Raw genomic sequence first — 20485 nt, 5'->3', positions numbered from 1 at the left:
AATATCCTTCTAAATGGAAAGTTACAACATTATACAGATACAAATTCTCCTTTGAAGCAAGTAATTTATTTGTAGGAATAAATACCAATTGCAATCCTACAAAATTTTTGTTTGTAATGAGACTTGAAAGGCTGTTTTTCATAAGGAAAAAAATCTGTTCTTATACAAATTCCAAGACCAAGAAGTGACTTGCCCTTCTGCAATAATTAAAACCAGATGATATTTGCCAAGAATTGACAGATCAACTGAAAAGAACAGAGTCAATAGCAAACACAAATACACATATATGCCCCACAATGTAGATCATGGTAATGATAACATTTCACATCCGTGATGATAGGATACTCAATAAACAAGGTTGAACCAACTGCATAGTCTTCCTTTTTTTAGACTTATTTTATTTACTTATGCATACATGAGCTGGGGTATAGGCCAGAGATGTGGAGGGGGATGAGAGAGGATTCACCAAAGACAGAGTGAGGAGTGTAACAGCTGGACTGACTGACATACACTGCTGAGGGGAACAGCAGGTGTGACAGGAACAGTGTGCTGCACCATGTGGGTCAGCTCTCTGGCCAACGACCCAACTCATGCTGCAGTGGCTGGTGATAGTTTGATGGTGCTGAGACTTAACCCTCTGGGCCACAAGGGAAACCCAATTGCATTTTTTTTTAATTTATTTATTTATGCATACAAGAACTGGAACTGGGGTAAAGGTCAGAAGTAGGGTGGGGGGAGATGAGAGTGAGAGGATTCACTAGAGACAGAGAGGTAGCAGAACTGAAATACACTGCTGAAGGGAACAGATGGTGGGTCAGGAGAGGTCTGCCATACCATGTGGTTCACCTCCCTGGCCAGAGATCAAACTTTTGCTGCAGCAGCTGTGGACAGCTTCATAGTGGTACATTTTAACACTTTGAACCCCCAACTGCATATTCTTCAAGAAGCAAAGTACTTATAAAACACAAAAAAAAATAAATTCCAGATAAATTGAAGAGCTTAATATTTAAGAAACTGAAGAATTAGAATAAAATTTAGTTCTATAGAATAACATAAACTTTTATAATTTGGGGATAGGGAGAGAATTCTTAAGCAAGCTTCAAAGCCAGTGAGAAAGGTCTATGAAATATAAAATTTTTGGTGTATCAACAGACTTTACATAACACACTGGAGAAAATATGTGATATACATATATACATATACATATAGATACCTCAGATTTATATTCACAATCATAGAGAATTCATGTTAAGTTAAAAGAAAAAAAGTTAAAAATAGGCAGAGAACAAACAATTCTACAAAAACACAGCTAGTAAATAAAAATGTATTCAAACTCACAAGAAATCTAAAAACTACAATGTTTTTTAAAAATTGCCCATTCTATTAGAAAAAAACTGTGTAAGACTGATAGTGTTGGCAAATAAGAAAAAAATATTAAGCACTTTCATAAGCAGCTGGTGGAATGCAGAACTGTTACACAAGCCTGTTTGAAGGGCAAGTTGGCAGTAACTTTCAAAACTGAAAACATTCATACCTTTTTTTAAATTTTTTCTTTTTTTTTTATCTCAACTTCTCTCTCCCTCCCCCACCCAACACTTTATTTTAGAGCAGCAATCATTCATTATCCCACTCACAGTATCTCCAACAACAGAACTTTCCCAACTATCACTAATTTACCAGGACCCTCCTTTCACTTCTTCGACCACATGGATATTTATTGGAGAGAGAAGAAATGGGGGTGGGAGGTTGTTCGTCAGTAGTCAAGACCCAGGACGCCTCCATTTCCGCCACGCCATTGAAGACCCAGGTCCTGGCATGTAGACGCAACCAGACTCAAGATCCCCAGGAGTTGTGAAGGTACCACTACTCCTTCCCCACCGGTGTAAAGCAAACAGGGCCCATCCTCCGTGCTCCGGTTCAACATACCCTCCTCCTCGTTGTACCCCATTTCTTCCCACTTATTCCTCGATGTAGCCCGGTCCTTTAATCCAGTTCCGAGTCCTGGTAATAGCCCTCTAGCCTTCAACAAACACACCCTTCCATGCTCCTCCAGCCTCTGCCCCTTGAACCCAACTACACCCTGTTTCCTCCTCCTGGACCTCCCAGCAGCTCTAGCCCAGCCTGAGTGCCCCTAGTGCAAACAGGCCCAGGGTTCTTGCAGCTACTGGACCTAGGTGCTCCCCTGCACTTCAGACTTGGGCCCATTCCTTCCAACATCTGACCTTCTGCAACCCCTCCCTAGACGATACCCAGAGCACCTCAACTATCTCTATTCCCCCACCCCCACCCCCAGGCTGTGGCCCATTCATACCTTCTAAGCAATATAACACCTAATCTAGACGTTCTCTGTAACATTTATATAAGCAACACCAAAGGATGTTGATTGTTGGTAATTGCAAAAATCCACGAAAATTTAAATGCCCAATGATGAAGGAACAATTAAATAAATTGCAGTAATTCAAATGGAAAAAAAACAGGTGTTAAAAGTATATACTAACAGGGCTCTCACTGGTGGCACAACGGGTTAAAGCACCGCATTAGGAGGCTCTCCCAAACTACTACAGCAGGAGTTTCATCCCCCAGCACTGAGCTGACTGGCCCACAGCTCCCCTCAGCAGTCTATTTTGTCAATCTGCCTTTTCTCCTCTCCACTCTGTCTCTGGTAAATCCTCTCATTCACCACACCTCTGGCCTGTACCCCAGTTCTGTAAGCATAAATAAATAAATCTTTAAAAAAACAAGTATACCCATGTTTATTGCTGCTTTATTTACAATTGGAAAGACATGGAGGAAACAACCCAAATCCAGATGGCTGGATTAAAAAGATATGGTACATATACACAATGGAATATTACTCAGCAACCAAAAAGATAAACAAACACATCTCTTTTGTAGCAACAAGGATGGAGTTGGAAGAGATCATGTTTAGTGAAATAAACCAGAAAGAAAAGGAAAAATACCGATGGTTTCACTCATAGCAGGAATATAATGGAACAGGTGAGAAAGTAATAATAATAATGAACAGTTATATACCAGAGACATTTTATAGGGGTAGAGTGGGGAATGGGATCAAAAACAGTGGAGGGAGGGAAACGCACTGGACTATGGTGATGGCACATGGGTGATTTGGTGATGGGAAGCCCACAGGGATTACAACTGAGATGGAAAATGCACAAAATGATGTAAAAAATAAACTATTTTAAAAAATAAAGTATGTACTAACACTATGAGATCTCAAAGACATACTGCTAAGTCAAAATTTTAAAAAAGGGGGCTGGAGGGTAAATATATTACTATTCTGTTGATTTTAGAAAACTAATATATTCTATAAATGCATAGAAAAAGGTGTGGAAGAAAATCCACCAAATTTAGGATATTTCTTCAAGGGAAATCTTTTTCTTAGTCTTGCTACAGTATTTTTTAAAGAATATATTATTTTTCTTTAAATTATTTTAAGTATACACTTAATTTATTTTAACATTTTAAGTTTTTTTAAAGATTTATTTATTTATTCATACAGAACTGGGGTACAGGCCAGAGATGTGGAGAGTGAGAGGATTCACCAGGGACAGAGTGGGGAGCAGAACAGGCAGATTTACGAAGTACACTGCTGAGGGGAGCAGCGGGCAGGTCAGGGGAGGTCTGCCACGCCATGTAGATCTCCTCCCGGGCAGGCGGGGATCGAACTCATGCGGAGGTGGCTTAGGCTTCTCAATGCAGTGCTTTAACCTGCTGTGCCACCAGGAAGGGCCCCATTTTAAGTATATTTAAAGAGCCATAAGTGATGGAGGAAAAGAATAGGAGATATCACAAGGTTAAAACCTAACTCATGCAAGGAGGTGGGGGCACTAACTAACGTGACCATTAACACAGTCGTACAGACGCTTGTATCAGACTGCTGGACCCACTGTGAGATTCCACACAGCTATCCAAAATTAGCAGCAACCAGGCTACCCCACAAAAGGGTGAGCCTCTCCCAAAGAGAAAAGGACTATATCTGCGCAATCTCTGCAATAGCTTGGGGCAGCCGTCTTTTGCCCACCTATGACTATGCATGTGCTTCTTTCTATCCACTCTCTCCCTCTGCAGGGCAGCAATTTCCTGCCTGCCCCTGATCGTACTATGCCAGGACTTCTCTGCACTGACCTCCCTCAGCACAGGCCACTCTCCTAAGGCCACGGGCCTGCAACCATGCAGGCCTCTTTCAGCAACCTGTCCCTTTCTGGGCAGCTCTTCCTGCCCACTTGCGTCTATGCAAGTGTCCTTCTCTGTCTGTCCCTGTTCCTAATAAACCTGTTGACTAATTATAACTGAATCTCTGTCTCATGCCACATGCCGCTGAAAGGGAATCTCTGGTGAAACCTTTCCCAGAACGAACCCAAGGACCCCGCACAAATAACAACAACATGAGTAAGGAGATCATGAAAGAAAACTATTCCATTTCACAGGTAATTAAAAAAATGGAAATTCTGAATGAGGAATCACTTATAACCAATCATGTAATTTTCTTTTGGTTCATTAAATGTCTATTATACTACAATTAATATATAAGTATTGAGAAATTAACACTTTCACATAGCCCTAGAGCAATGTAAATGGATAGAAACTAAAGCAGAAATGTCTATTAGAGTGGTATGGGCTATTTATGGGAAAGAGACTGGATAAGATACTATGTACACACACATATTGCCTGTGTGCTCTGAGTCAATTTTCTAGCCCAAGGACATATGTGGAAGAGTATGAGAAGCAGTGTTACCTGAAGACCAGCCCACGCACACTGGGACAGCATGAAGCCAGGTGTCCAAGAGGGTGATATGAAGCTCTGGGGACTGGATATCACAATCTCCTAATAGCAAGGAAAGCTTGCTTACTGCTGAATTGTCTGTTCAACTTTATTCAAAAGCCAGCTAAAAATGAAATGGTAAAGCCATGTTTTTAGGGTGTTAGCTCCCCTCTATCTTACAGATGGCCGGCTGTCTGATTAAAGTGCACAACATTAAAGGGCCTCCCTGTTGGCACAGAGGTTAAAGACAGCACTATCAAGTTATTGTCAGCCACTGCAGCACTCTGCCTGCCAAGGAGCTGACCCAAATGGCATGGCAGACCTCTCCTGTCCCACCCACTGCTCCTCTCAACAGTGTATTTCACTCAATCTGCCTTTTCTGCTCCCTACTCTGTCTCTGGTGAATGCTCTCACACACACCCACGCACCTCTGGCCTACACCTCAATTCTTGTATGCATAAATAAAATGCATAAATTAAAAGAAATAAATAAAGTGCACCTTAAAGATTCAATTCCTGTCTCTATTTTATTGGCTTTCAGTGGTTGACAGGTGACCCAAACTCCAGTCTTCCAGTTACAAACATAGAAGAAAAGATCTTTGGGCACCTCTGTGGATGGTGAGAAAAAGAATATTTCAAATTTATTCTCCTTTTACATGCACTTGTAGTTTTCAACCCTTCTGCATAAGTTCCATTCTCAGCATTCAAGCCTGTCCTCTGATTTCATTTGCTCCTGCTAATGCTTTCTTAGAAAAATGTTACCAATGCCTCAAAAATAACTCACATAAAAAAAATGTGGGTGCCCCACCCACTTAGTTAAAAGATGTTAGAAAACACAAGAATCTCATTCACATCTATGTGCTATCCCACTAAAATCTACACAGATGAAGAAATGTTGCAGAAATTCAATTCAATGCAAAAGCCATCACCAAGAGCCTCCCTGATGGCACAGGGGGTAAGTCTCAGCCCTATCAAGTTATCACCAGCCACTTTTATTCAGCATGAGTTCCATTCCCAGTCCTATTCTCACCACAGCTCCCCTCAGTAGTGTATTTCAGTGGATCCTCCTGTTCTGCTCCCCACTCTGTCTCTGGTAAATCCTCTCAAGCACCCTCCCCCCACATCTCTGGCCTATCCCCCAGTTCTTGTACGCATAAATAATAAAAATACATATTTAAAAAAACCTCCCAAGTCATCTTCCAATCTTCAATACACACACACACACACACACATATGTGTTTTTTTAAGACTTATTTATACATTCAGAACTCAGATACAGGCAGAGGTGAGGGGGGGGTGAAAGGATTCACCACACAGAGTGGGGAGTAGAATAGGCAAAGATATACTAAAATACACTGCAGCAGATGGGTAAGGAGAGGTCTGCCACACCATGTGGGTCACCTCCCTAGCCAGGGATCAAACACATGCTGCAGTGGCTACTATAGCTTCATAGTGCTGTGCTTTTACCCGCTGTGCCACCAGGGAGGGCCCCAATCTTCAATAAATTAATATTAAATACTGCAATACAGTTGTATCCCTCTACTTTTTAAGTTTAGACATTTATTAAAATGGTCCAGCAATGCAAGTGGTAACAGAAAAATGAAATGTAATAAAACAAACCAAATGTAGAAAGCATTCAAATTACCTGAATACATTTATCCTAAGTAGAAAGCAGTATGTGAAAATAAAGAATCAGTTTGTACTCCATTATCTATCTGGAGGCTCCTGACAATACTGGTTTTCTAAAATTAGCTAAAAACATCAATAACTCTATGTATAGCAAGTATTAAATATAATTTGGTAATGCAGTGCAGTAGAAAGAACATTTAATTGAAAATCAGGACACATGGGGCATTGTGGCTACCTAATTTTGGGCAACTCATTTATATGTTCTGTAAGCTTTAGTTTCCTGGTATAAAAGGAATGGTAGGACTGGTTGACCTCTAAGCATTAAACTAATTCTAGAACTAAGTATCAACACTTCAGTGATGGTATTTTATCATTCTCACTTGGTATTTTAAAAAAGGCTATTAAGACATAAATTTTGAATTTCAACCAGAAAATCAGATGTTGTACTTTAGAATACAGAGCTTAAAAAATGTCAAAGTAGGGGCCTCCCCAGTGGCACAGGGGTTAAAGTCAATGCTCTCAAGCTATCCAGAGCCACCACAACATGAGTTGGATCCCAGGCCAGGGAGCCATGGCACAGCAGACCTCTCCTTACCTACTCCACCACTTAGCAGTATATTTCACTCAATCTGCCTGTTCTGCTCCACACTGTCTCTGATGTATCTTCTCATCCCGTGCATCTCTGGCCTACAACCTAATAACTATATATGTATAAATAGCTAAAATAAATCTTTAAAAAACCTGAAAATAAATATATGAATACATGTGATAGGTAGTTTTTCTTAATACAAAAAACCTGCAGTATAAAACAATTTTTGACAAGATCCCTTAAAACCTGTTGCAATAGCCTTGGCTCTATAGGTGAATACAGCTAACTAACCATTTCTACTAATAAAACAATCATGTTCTAGAAAGTAACAAATGTTAGCAATTGCTTGTTAAAACTACTTTTCCAAGCAGAGGTCCCTTTATGGCATGGACATACTCAATTCTCCATACAACAATAAACCTTATGCTTAGCATCAAGCTAACATTCAAATGAGCGTACCACATGTAATGTGATCATTAAGAAAGGAAAATCTGTGAATATAGACAGAGATTCATTTCTGGTCTTCTGGTCAAGCCCACTTTCAATCATGTCCCTCTCTTCTCCCATCTCAAGGCTCCCTCCCTTCGACAGAAAGAAATCATGCTTAGGTTCTTCCCATAAATATCAACTCCAGTCCTTAATCTGCTATTAGCTACTTTTGTGAACTTTGACAACTTCCTTGATTGTTTGAGCTTCACTTTTCTTAAATATAAAATTGAAGTATTGCACTATATATGGTAATGCTAACTGGTCCAACCATTACGGAAAACAGTGTGGAGATTCTTCTAATTACTAAAAATGGATCTACCATATGACCCAGCAATTCCAATCCTAGACACAAAAACATTAATTCTAAAGGAAACCTGCACTCCTATGTTTATTGCAGCACTATTTACAAGATATGGAAACAACCTAAATGCTCAAAATGGATCAAAGATGTGGTATCTACATACAAATTAATATTATTCAGCAATCAGTAAAGATAAGCATGACATTCACAGCACTTGTAGGAGGAATATAGGGAAAGTGAACAAAGGGTCAAAAAAAAGCAAAACTTACAGGCAAACTATAGAACTGAGGCATGCAGGGAGAAGAAGGGTTCAAAATGGGAGGGAAACTAGGGACTACGGTGAAGGCTCACAGGTGATATGGTAGTGGGAGATTAATGGGGACTACACCTGAGGGGAGAAATCAAGTATTGTACAAAAATGAACAACAACATAAGAAGATAGAAAAGGATAACCAGTAAAAACAAATAAAATTGAAGTATTAGTACTAAACCAACTGAAGAACAGTGTTATGAAGATAAAAGGAGATAAGATATCTGACACATTAATAGTCACTTAATGAATGTTAGCTATTTTTATTAGCAGTAGTGACTTAAGAATGTTCCATGGGGGCCTCTGCCCTATCAAGTTATTGCCAGCCAGCCACTGTAGCATGAATTTGTCATGATTTCAATTCCCAGCCAGTGAGGTGACCCACATGTGGTGCAACAGATCTCTCCTGTCTTGTCCACTGCTCTCTGCAGCAGTGTATTTCAGTGGATCCACCCTATTCTGCACCCCACTCTGTCTCTGGAGAATCCTCTCAGAGACAGAAAAGAAAAAAAAAGAAAAGAAAAGAAAATTTTTTGGCCCTTCCTGGTGGCATAACGGGTTAAACACAGCACCATGAAGCTATCGTAGCCACTGCAGCACAAGTTTGATCCCTGGCCAGGGAGGTGACCCACATGGTGTGGCAAACCTCTCCTGAACATGCCTGCTGCTCCCCTCAGCAGTGTATTTCAGTCGATCTGCCTGTTCTGCTCCCCACTCTGTCTCTGGTGAATCCTCTCACCCCCACACCTCTGATCTGTACCGCAGTTCTTGTATGCATAAATAAATAATTAAAAAGAAAAAAATTAGGGGCCCTCCATGGTGGCACAATATATTAAAGCACAGCACCACAAAGCTAGCCACAGACATGGTAGCACGAGTACTATTCCCAGCCAGGAAGGTGACCCATATGGTACAGCAGCCCTCTCCTGTCTTGCCTGCTGCTTCCCTAAGCAGTGGATTTCACTACATCATCCTGTTCTGCTCTGGTGAATCCTCTCACTGCCCCTGCACCTCTGGCCTGTACTCCAGTTCTGCATGCAATCTTAAAAAATAAAAATAACAGCCCTCCTTGGTGGTGCAGTGGGTTAAAGCATAGCACTAAGAAGCTAAAGCCACTTCAGCATGAGTTAGATTCCCACCTGCCCAGGAGGTGACCAAATGCAGGGGCAGACCTCTCTTGACCTGCCTGCTGCTCCCCTCAGCAGTGTACTTCATCGATCTGCCTGTTCTGCTCCCCACTCTGTCTCTGGTGAAGCCTCTCGCTGCCCCTGACTCTCTGGCTTATACCCCAGTTGTGTATGCACAAATAAGTCTTTTTAAAAAATAAAAATAAAAAAATAAAAAAATAAAAAACTTAAAATTATGAATGACCTGTGAATTTTCTTCAAGCTTACATCCTAACTCTCCTCAAAAATGCAATGTGCTTTATTATTGGTTAAAATTTTCTTAATGTTTTGTGATTTTAACACAAAATATGTTTTAGTTTTGACTACTATGTAACTCCTTAGGGTTAGAACTTTGTTTTATAAACGGTGTTCACTGTGTATTACATTGTAATTATTTGTTTCTCTGTGTTCACTGTGTATTACACTGTAATTATTTGTTTCCTCTATAACTCTCCCTTCTTAGGCTCTGGGTAATTTCAAGGCAGAGAGCAAGGTTTGCTTGTATTGGTGTCCTGAATGCTTAGTAATCAGACACAAAATAGACCTCAATAAACGTTTGTTGAATGGATAAATTAATCAACTAATCTTTTTTCCCCTGAAATACCATACATAGTATTCTACCTATAATAGGAACTCAGTAAAGCTCATTAGTGAATTCATGAAGAAATATTTTCCATTAACCACATAAAGCTTCAACTATTTAGATAAGCACTTCTACATTAAAATTTAGTTACTGATATTAGCAACTAAAAGTCTTATTGTAACACATACCAAACAAATAAACTTAATCATTAACCACAACAAGACTAACTATAGGATTTAAAAGTCACTATTTTAGTTACTGAATTTGTGAACCTCAACATGGAAAAAAATTCACTTATCCCTGGCAAAAGTATATCTATATAAGGCTACAAAGTTACAAAACATAATTTATACTGACAAAAATCATCAGAAAACTTGTACCTAGGTAAGTATTTTTTATGCCTGAATTGAAATCAAGCCAACTCCTTTCACTTTAAATAAAAGTATGAGTAAGGCCCTCCCTGGTGACCCATTGGATAAAAGCACAGTACTATGAAGGTAGTCACAGCTCTTTCAGCACAGTCTATCCCTAGCCAGGGAGGTGACCCACATGTCCCAGCATACCGCTCCTGACCTGCTTCCCTCAGCAGTGTACTTCATCAGTCTGCCTGTTCTGCTCCCCAATCTGTCTCTGGTGAATCCTCTCACCTCCCCTGCACCTCTGACCCGTACCCCAGTTTTGTATCCATAAATAAATAAATCTTTAAAAAAAAAAAAAAGTTAATGAGAAAATTGACCCAACCTGTCTCCAGGAAAACTTTTTGAGAAGAAGAAACTACACGTTTGGGCCCTTTTGTTGATTTTAACTCCTGAGAGGCTCCTTTTATTTTTAGATTGACAGAAACATTTTTTGTCTCCTAAAACAAAAGTTCGTTTCTTTCTTTTCTTTTTTACATTGTTGATTTACCATACCATATTAGTTTCAAGACAGCACTTTCACACCTTGATAAATGTATGTACCACACCATATCCACCAATCATGCATTTCTTAAAAAAACCTGATACAGCTGAAACCTACAGGTATAATGCGATAATCCAAGAAAAATTTATTTTGTAAAAGGCAAAATTCAGAACTTTGGGAACACTAGGTTTTAATTCAAGTAAATAAATTTATCCCTAGTGTTCAGATTGCAGCTCTGGCAATAGAAACACTTTTCGGTGTTTTTAAGTTACATTCAAGGAAGATTTAAGTGTGTTACTGCACATTCTTTCATGTACCATTTAAACTGTTACACTGCATATGTAATTTCATAAGAATACCGTAAAGGAATTCTACACTTCAATGAATCTGGAAAGAAACGTGAATTTAGCACACACACCCCCTTTGCCATCTCAGTACACTCCAGAGGAAGCAAGTCTCAGGGTTTTTTCTCAACTTTTCTCTCCCGCCCCCACCCAACACTTTATTTTAGAGCAGCAATCATTCATTATCCCACTCACTGTATCTCCACCAACAGAACCTTCCCAACTATCACTAATTTACCAGGTCCCTCCTTTCACTTCTTCGACCACATGGACATTTATTGGAGAGAGAAGAAATTGGGGGACGGGGGGTTGTTCGTCAGTAGTCAAGGGCCAGGACGCCTCCATTCCTGCCACGCAATTTAGGACCCAAGTTCTGGCATGTAGTCGCAACCAGTCCAGGACCCCAGGAGTTGTGAAGGTACCACTACTCCTTCCCCACCGGTGTAAAGCAAACAGGGCCCATCCTCCGTGCTCCGGTTCAACATACCCTCCTCCTCGTTGTACCCCATTTCTTCCCACTTATTCCTCGATGTAGCCCGGTCCTTTAATCCAGTTCCGAGTCCTGGTAATAGCCCTCTAGCCTTCAACAAACACACCCTTCCATGCTCCTCCAGCCTCTGCCCCTTGAACCCAACTACACCCCGTTCCCTCCTCCAGGACCTCCCAGCAGCTCTAGCCCAGCCCGCGTGCCCCTAGTGCAAACTGGCGCAGGGAGGGTTCTTGCAGCTACTGGACCTAGGTACACACGTCAGACTTGGGCCCGTTCCTCCCGACACCTGACCTTCCGCACCCCCTCCCTAGACGCTACCCCCAGCACCCCGTTACCTCCGGCCCCGCCTCCCTAAGGATGTCGCACTCACCGCTCCTGCCGCCGCATCCTTAACCGCCGCGGCTGCTATAGCTACAGGGAGCCAAGGCAACCAACTCTCGCGACACTTTCCTCAGCTACAGCGAGAACAACCGAGAAAAGCCTCTCGGAAGAAAGTAAATGAGTCAAGCAGCCGGTGGCTTCTCTATCTCGCGATAATACTGTGTAAAATGGCGGCCGCGAGGTATTTCTTTGAAGGCCTGGACCGCGAGAAAGACGGTCGATTTGTCCCGAGAGTCGGGAAACTATTGCAGTTGGAATAGTCTGGGCGAAGGGAAGTTGGTTTGGCAAACCCTACGTTGAGAAAACTTTAGGTTGTAGTCGTATTTCCTCAAGCGCCTCAAACTTAGAGCTCTGTTGCATTTAATTAAAGTTCCTGGCATTTCCCTCTGTGGCGTGGAGATCGAGAAACTGACCTTCCGCGTTCTCTTCCTTGGAAAAGTTTTCATAGGTTTTCTCCCTACACAGATTTGCAAATATGAATTTGGTTTCACAGAAGTGCTTTGGTTTTGTTTTTATCCACAGGTGTCTCATACCCATCACTTCGCCAACCCAAAATACAAAATTAAAGTTAAAAAAAAAAAAATAGAAGCACAGGTATTTTGGTCCTGGATCTCTTTTGTGTGTGGTTTAAACTTTTATTAACTTGCATCCCTGCATACACAATTCATGATATGTATGGCGTTTTCTCTTTGCTGTTGGACAAATGTAAATTCAGACTGCTTGAGCAGCATCTGGAACAGAAGGTGGATTTAAAGAGCATTGGCCAGACTCACTGTGATCATTTCACAATATACATAGTAAGTCAGCCATTTCTCCTCAGGAGTGATTTTCCCAGATCATGTTAAGTCATCTCTTGTTCTTCCAGGTCTGTATCACTCTTAATCTATGAAACAGAAGTATAGGCCTCTAAAGAAACCCCAGGCTTGGTGCAGCAGACCTCTCCTGTCTCGCCTACTACTTCCCTCAGTATGTATTTCTGCCTGTTCTTGCTCCCCAATGTCTCTGGTGAATCCTCTTATTCACCCCCACCTCCCACCAACCCCACACCTCTGGCTTGTACCCTAGTTCTAGTATGCATTTTTTTTTTAAATAAAAAACTCCATGCTTAAATTCAAAGAGTATTATTGCTCATTCTAGTTAGGCTTATATTATGGTTTCTTCCCAATCACAGTGCTTTTTTGCTCCTGTAATCCTTAAGTGCTTTTCTAACTATGCTCACACAGAGTCAGGTATACTAGAACTGTAGTTGATTTCTCTCATTGGCTTCTGGATTCCAACATAATAGTCAAATTTGGGGGAATCTATAGAATTTGACGCATATATCCCAAAACCCAGTCTGATGTCATCTGGAAATTTTATGGCATACTCTACCCCAATTTCTAACCAACTAAGTAGAGTCAACACCAGGGTCATCAACATATATTTCCTAACCATAGTACATAAGAGCTTCACTTCCCCCATATTTGGGCCAACACATGTGTTTGTGCATGATTGTTTGTCTTATATGCCACTGAATAAGTATGTCTTTGTATATATCTATGAATTGGTTTCATGGGTGTGGGTATGGGTGTGGGTGTATAAACAACCAGAAATCATGTCTGGTCTTGAAGTCTGAATAACGAACATTTAGTATTTGACTTTAATTAGTCTCTGTGCCTTGTTAGACTAAGTTTTCATCAGCCCTTAAATAACAGAGTAAGAATGAGTTCATTTCCTTAAAGTTTATTGACTGTTACCAGTGGCAGAGTTAATTCCATAAAAGAGCAGGTCCCATACAAAGCAAGTAGAAAGAGAGCTCTTGAGTTGGTGAGGAAGGATGCTTGAAGTGGGGACTTGGAATAAAGATTGAAAAGGTAGAGCTCTCCCTTCTTTTTCTCTGCATCCCCACAAGGATACTGGATTTACTGAAAGGATATCCTGCTCAGCATTCCTCTCCAAATTGGAACCAGAGAAGGGAAACTTGATGCAGAACAGGAGGAAACACCTTACAGCTCCTCTGTTTCTCCATCCAAGGGGATGCCAATATCCACAGTATAGTCTACAGGCTCCCCAGAACTCAGCCAGGGAATAGGGGTTCGATTGAAAGAAGGCCTGTTGGAGAGGTTCTGTTTGTAGAGACCCAGGGGTTCACTCAGCAGGGGCCCCAGATCAAACTTGGGCATCTGGAACGTCATGCGTTTGGAGGCCTTCTCATATCCACCATAGGGCATTGCCGTCCTAGGAAGGGGATACATTAATTAAAAAACAGAATACAATGTACAGAGCTTTATCAATGGATATTACCCTGTTTTGAGAATAGGGAAGTCTGTGAATTCTAGTTTGAGATTGCTCCCACATTCGTTCTTCTTTCTTAGTATTCCATTACCCTTTCCATGTTTGTTAGTTCCTTATAGCTAATAATGGAGTAAAAGATACCTAGTATAAGAGTTTCATGGGTAGTTGTGACTTAGGTAGGCATTTCAGAGGAAATGAACCCAGATATTATAGATCCAAGGTCTTAAATTACAATGTAGAGACCCTCCCTCCAAAACCCTACCCCATCTCCAGTGAATGGTCTGACTCAAAGAAATTATATTTCCTGGAAAACAGCCTCTTGAAGACCAAATGCAAAAGCATTTCTCCAGCACCCATCTATCATGCTTTCCACACCACTGATCTCTTTTATCCACAGTCAAGAGAAGAAGCCCAATGCCAAAATACTAAAAGGCCTTTAGATGTGTAAAATATTAGTCCCATTTTATAGTCAGTGCAATCAAACCTCAGAAGTAGGGTAACTTTCTCATTCCTAAATGGCTAATAAATGGCCAATGAGCTAATATTCAATTCCTACCTCTTAGCAAAGTTTTCCTTCATCATACTACAAAGTTTCTCTAGGCCAGAGCAAAGAGAACATAAACTCCAGTTAGAAACCGCAAAAGCATTCCATCCCTCCTGGGCCTCCTGAAACATTTGAACCAAAGCTTCCATCCTGACTATGGCTTGCAACACAATGTAACATATTTGGTTCTTTTCCCTCCACCCCTACCTGTTGAAGGACTTATATTGAGGGAGTTCAGCCTTGGCTCCATAGGCCAGCAGGTCAATGCCAAGTTCCACTTTTTGTTGAGGGTCAACCCCCATGGCTCGCTCCCATGGGGAAATATATGTCTTGAATACAGTGATATGTTTTCCTTCACCACCTGCCTGGTCTCCTGACAGTCAAAGGAGAGAAAGCAAGTCAAATAGTAGCAGTGAGAAGCCAATTAAATTCAGTCTAACACCTTGCACTAGGGAAGTTGCTGGGAACAGGGACCAAAAAACAATTGCCAAGGTTTGGTAATTTTTTAAGTTTTGTGGAATAATGACAGCTTGGGGACAGATCTGTAACTGAAATTAAAACATAAAAAAAGTGATATAAAGGGTTTCTGCGTGGAAAGACACATCTCTGCATCCCCCCGTGGACCCAGAGAATCCATCCAGATACTCCAGCAGGCCTCTCCTCCTCCCTACACCCAGTCTAAACCTTGTTCCTGGGGATATCTCTGCTGTAGGGACCAGATACATCACTCTTTAGATTAAGATACTTGCCTGTTCCTGTCTCACCAACCCCTGCTGTGCCAGCAGCTCCTCCTCTTCCAGCCTGGCCCCCAGGACCACCTGTACCCCCAGATCCAGACCCAGAGCCCTGATGATATTGCTGGTCAGAGCCATACTGTCCAGCAGAACCACTTTCCCCTGCTTGGACTCCACTACTGCCCTTGCTGTAGGAGAATCCCTGACCAGCTGTGCCCAGCTGTCCCCCCACTGTGGGAAGGAACTTCTGGAAGTGATCCTGAAAAGAAAGGACAAAGTAAGGGGAAGGTTAGCAATGATATCGGGAATGTACAGAGACAGAGGTATGCATAGTAAGGAGGTGAGCAGGGGCAAGGGCTAGCCAGTGTCACTGAGTTCTCTGAGATTCCCCCCTCTAGTGTTTGGATAGTAGATAGATTCACTGAAAGGAATTAAACTCTCCATAAGAGGTAAGGCTACTTTGGCTCATTTTCTCTAATTATACCTTAGAACAGGGCAACTCATTCTCCACATCTCCATCCTTACCAAGGTAGGAAGGTACAAAACTTCTGATCAACTAAAATTTGAGAGGATGGGTTGGCCTGGAGAAGTCAACCTGAAGTGGAAGATGTAGAAATATCTGTCCCTTTCTACTCCTCGTCTTGTCTAAAAGAACTCTCATTCTCTTTTTCTCCTTCTCCTTTCAGTGCCTATTGCATCAGGACTTATTATTTACAGTGAAACTGTAGTGGCAACCAAAAGGGCAACACTAGATTCAGCTCCAAAGCCTAAAAATAATGCTGCCAACTACTTCAGGAGACTCCTCTGCCTCCACTGGGTAGCCATGCTCCACCCACTGTAACCAGACCCAGGCAGAGAGGAGGGCTTTTGGCCTCCTAAAGTTAGATATAACCAACTCAGCATTTTTACTCTGCTCCTTTGTAGGGGCCAATAACAGATATTTCTGCCCTGGCTCCATGTAACCACCTATTTTCACTCTCCCCCAGCTGCCCAGGGAAGGTGGGGAAGAAAGGAAATGGAGACGATCCCCTTCTCAGCTGTAACATTTTGTGCCTGGCCCTGCTCCAGTCTCTATTTCTCTTTCTTTTGAGAAGGACCCTGACTCAGGAACTTAGGATTTTAAAGTTTGGTCCTTACTCTGAGGTCATTAGACAGACCCTTTAAACAAATGACTGGCTCAAAAAGGATTTGGTTATGAAAATTTACCTAATTCATTCTCCGGTTGTCAGATCTAGTAAATAAGTAGTTAAATTTGAATCTTAGGTGGACAACAAATGCTTTTTTTAGTATAAGTCTGCCCAAAATATTGCATGAGACATCTATATTTTTAAAATATTAATATAGTTACAATTTCAACTTAACTGGGTGTCCTGTCTTTAATTTAATTTAATTTTGATGTATCAAATAGTCATAGGGCCTACTTATGATAAAAATTATTTATGTGAGCCTGAAATTCAAATTTAAGTGAATGATTTTTATTTGTATGCCTTGCATATTGATTGTCACAACCTATTGAAAATATTACTCATGTACATCTCAACTTTAAAATACACAAATGGTGTACTGTATTTTACCTGGAAACCCAATCTTTTAACACTTACCCATACTAGGAAGGAAATTTCTGCAGATAAATTCTACCTCCTTTCACTGGGTCTAGGATAGAGATCAAACTTCAGAGGTGGATTGTATCTCACCCTGGAGCGATGGGGGACTTGAGAAATACAAGGGTTAAAATTTGCAAGGAGGGGAGATTGGTGGTATTTTGGAAATTCAGGCCCTCCCAAGAAAGCTATCAGAAGAGGCAGTAGGCTTTAAAAACAGTAATGTTCCACACTTACCATTGAGCTATCAGTGAACACATCAGGATGGTTTTCATAGATAAATTTCTCCACCCGCATCTGCCTCAGTTTGAACATCTTGGAACCCCGATTAGTGAGCAATGATAGCTCTTCCAGCATCACATCTCTTGGGACACTGATCTTCTTGCCGAGGTTTAGGCCTGTGCTCTCTTTCAGGGAGGTGGGGATCAAAAGGCGAGGGAAAGAGGAAAGTAGAATTTTCTGGGTTCAGAATACATTCACAAACCACAACTAAGTGTTTATGTCCTGGCAGAGATCACTGAGGGGAGCAGACACTATGACAGCTGATCAAATTTCTCTAGTTGGTGAGGGGTTTTGGTATTTTTGCATTTGGAGTTGGAGAAAATGCTTTAGAAATGGGACACAAAGTGGAGCCAGTGGGGATATTGCAGTAGAAAGGATGAATGAAGTACCAGAAGAATGGGCATGGGGTTTGGAGCAAAAGAAGCAAAGTATCATCCCAGGCAGAAGCCACTGGGGAAACCACAGTACAAGGGAAAGCACAGAAGCTAACACCACATGGAGTTGGCCAACTCTAAACATAGTCCCTGGTCTTAACTCCCTTCTTTTCTCTTCCCTTTAGTGTACACTGGCTGCAAACAACCCTAAATGGGACAGCTCTTCACATGTTTGTATTCCTACTACCAACCCCCACCCCCCGCCAGGTTGTAGGCAAAAGGTGGGGTGTGTGTGAGAGAGAGGAGTCCCCAGAGACAGAGTAGAGAGCAGAACAGACAGATGGCCTGAAATAAAGCAGGCAAGACAGGAAAGGTCTGCTGTGCCACATGCAAGTTAACTCCCTTATCAGAGATTGAACTTAGGCCCTAGCTAGCAGTGAGAGCCATGAAAGTTAACTCTTAGACCACCAGAGAGGCCCCAGTCTTCCATTTTAAGCACTCACACAGGTGCTTAATCCTGGGGAAAATAAGTAAGGAAATTAACTATTCACTGTGAACTTAATCTGTACTAGTCACTGTAATATGTATTTCCCACATCAAACATACCTCACAGGCCTATGGGTCAGTGGCCCTGGGCCTGTGCCAGATAATAGAGTCATGTATTGTTTTCTCTGATTGCCGTGTCCAGCAGGTACACTATAAGTTCTTTGCCACAGAATTTTTCGTGCTGCATTTCACCACATAATTAATTGTCCACAAGGCAATTTTGCCGTAAACCATAAAATACTTTTTGTTTTTCCAACTGATGTAGGTACTTCCATCTTATAAAGATACAGTGATAAAACTTACAGGAAGTGTAAAACAAGCATGTAAAACCAGATTGTATCCTACACTGTAAGAAAATGATAACAGTGGCAAATCCTCACTGAGCAGTCATTTCTCCCACCCATCAAAACCAAAAGTTTATCAAGCTCTGGAAAATATAAAAGCTAGTAATTTACCATCAAAGAATTAATTATCAATTCTTTGGCTAATTTAGATACAATAGCTTTTTCTCTAATGCCATCTTTACCATGTTGTTAGAAAGCAAAAACCAAGCTCCTCCTACCCTCCCTAAAAGAAATGGTTATGTGATTCTTAACAAAACACCATAAATGTAGACAGAATTTTGTTATTTGGCACACAGTCCAGCTTAGATGATTTGGTGTGATAAAAGGACTAAGTATTTGAAGGAATATTCAAATGTCATCCAGATATGTACTACTAGATACATATTTTATAGAATGATAAGAAACATCAGCCTCTTTTGTCAACAGTTCAAAAGTTTTCACAATAAAATACAAAGCTCATTTACAAGTATTCATCATAGTATGTGGAGACTAATACCTCTCTTAATAAAGGAAGAAATTTTAGTGAAAAGTTGTTTCATTATGTCCTTTTAAAAGATGTCCCTCTTTTGAAAATAACAAAAATAATGAACAACCATATACCAGAGACATTTTGTGGGGGTGGAGTGGGGAATGGGATCAAAAACGGGGTTGGGGGGCGGTGGGAATGCACGGGATTATGGTGATGGCACACAGGTGACTTGGTGATGGGAAACCTGTGGGGATTACAATTGAGATGGAAAAAAAATGAAAAAAAGTACAAAATGATGTAAAAATAAACTTGTGTAAAATAAAGATGTCCCTCTTTTAATTTTTTTATCTTTTTTTTTAAGGCAAAATTGCCTAACAGACAACTAGCTGAGTAGCAAAAATTTTTGCTCTGAAAATGTCTGTGGCACAGAAACCTCCTAGGCAGAACCTTCAGATTATAAAGTGAAAGAGTAGAAAGTAAATAGTGTTAAATCCTCCCTCCTTCCTTCTCCCTGCTCTTCTGGGTCCCTTGACCCCACCACCACCTCTCTTCCTTTTGTCTCTACATCTCTTTACCCTAAGACATATATAACCTTATAATAATTCTGGGACTCTTTGGCTGGGGATGCTCTAAATAAGAAGTTCCACGATAGGTTCAAATAAATATCCCTTACCTCCAGTGAGTTCCATGATCAGCTTGCTGGATTTCCTCTTCTTGTTGGGGGCTGGGGTTCCTGAGAGAGGCATTGTGGTTGTGGAGTCAGCCTAGACAGGTGGGAAGGGGGAGTTATAGCAAGGACAGAGATTGAAAAGATGAACCCTATAGCAAGGCAGTACTTCTTAACCTGGGATTAAGGCTTTCAGGGATCAAAATGTCATTAGATTTTCAAAGAAATATTTATTGCCCCAACAAAAGAAAAGCTTTCTTATTCTACCTAAAGAAAAGTTTTAGGGCTTTTCCTTCCTTGGGAGGCAGGACAGGAAGTACAGCTAACTCTCCTGTCCTTACCTTCTATCAACCTCTTTTCATTTGTTTTACTGAGCTAATATAGGGATTAGAAACAGAGAGTAAGTTGGTTGGGTAGGGGGCAGGTAAAACAAACCAACACATAACACACAGGCAGCGCAATGCACCCAACATTCATTGACTTGGCAGAATTTGAGTTCTTATTTGCATGAGGATCTCAGATTGGGGAAGTCAGTCCAAGCTCTGGTCTTTCCTCAGTCTTCCCCAAGCCCCAGGGGGGAGAAAAAATGTTCTGCCAGGGTTGAGGAGTTTCAGCCAAAAACATTCTCCATTGGAACCCCTGGATCATGGCCTGGGATGTCGCAAGACTCTTCTCCCTCCCTCTCC

The 20485-nt window shown here is 41.2% G+C and overlaps 2 protein-coding genes across 3 annotated transcripts in view; both read right to left on the bottom strand.

The window, feature by feature from the left end:
* Positions 1 to 11997, bottom strand: part of USP54 (ubiquitin specific peptidase 54) — a 111974-nt gene extending 99977 nt beyond the window's left edge. Inside the window, exon 1 of the mRNA XM_012723804.1 lies at positions 11954 to 11997. The gene's annotated coding sequence lies outside the window, so the exon portion shown is untranslated. The remainder of the gene's footprint in view (positions 1 to 11953) is intronic.
* A 1682-nt stretch (positions 11998 to 13679) lies between these two features.
* The window catches only part of MYOZ1 (myozenin 1), a 7864-nt gene continuing 1058 nt past the window's right edge, over positions 13680 to 20485 (bottom strand). Inside the window, exons 1-6 of one of the 2 annotated variants that reach the window (XM_012723500.1) lie at positions 20141 to 20161; positions 19806 to 19896; positions 17355 to 17524; positions 15532 to 15775; positions 14990 to 15155; positions 13680 to 14181 (exon numbers count right to left, since the gene is read on the bottom strand). In XM_012723500.1, the coding sequence (XP_012578954.1) occupies positions 13950 to 14181; positions 14990 to 15155; positions 15532 to 15775; positions 17355 to 17524; positions 19806 to 19878 (885 nt within the window). In that variant the 5' untranslated portion in view covers positions 19879 to 19896; positions 20141 to 20161 and the 3' untranslated portion in view covers positions 13680 to 13949. Of the gene's footprint in view, positions 14182 to 14989; positions 15156 to 15531; positions 15776 to 17354; positions 17525 to 19805; positions 19897 to 20140; positions 20162 to 20485 lie in introns of those variants that run through there. The other variant, XM_012723499.1, reaches the window with a different exon arrangement.

This window comes from Condylura cristata, unplaced genomic scaffold, assembly GCF_000260355.1.
Source record: "Condylura cristata isolate star-nosed mole 26May11 unplaced genomic scaffold, ConCri1.0 scaffold00011, whole genome shotgun sequence".
NCBI lineage: Eukaryota > Metazoa > Chordata > Mammalia > Eulipotyphla > Talpidae > Condylura > Condylura cristata.
This window is presented reverse-complemented; position numbering and strand designations above follow the sequence as displayed.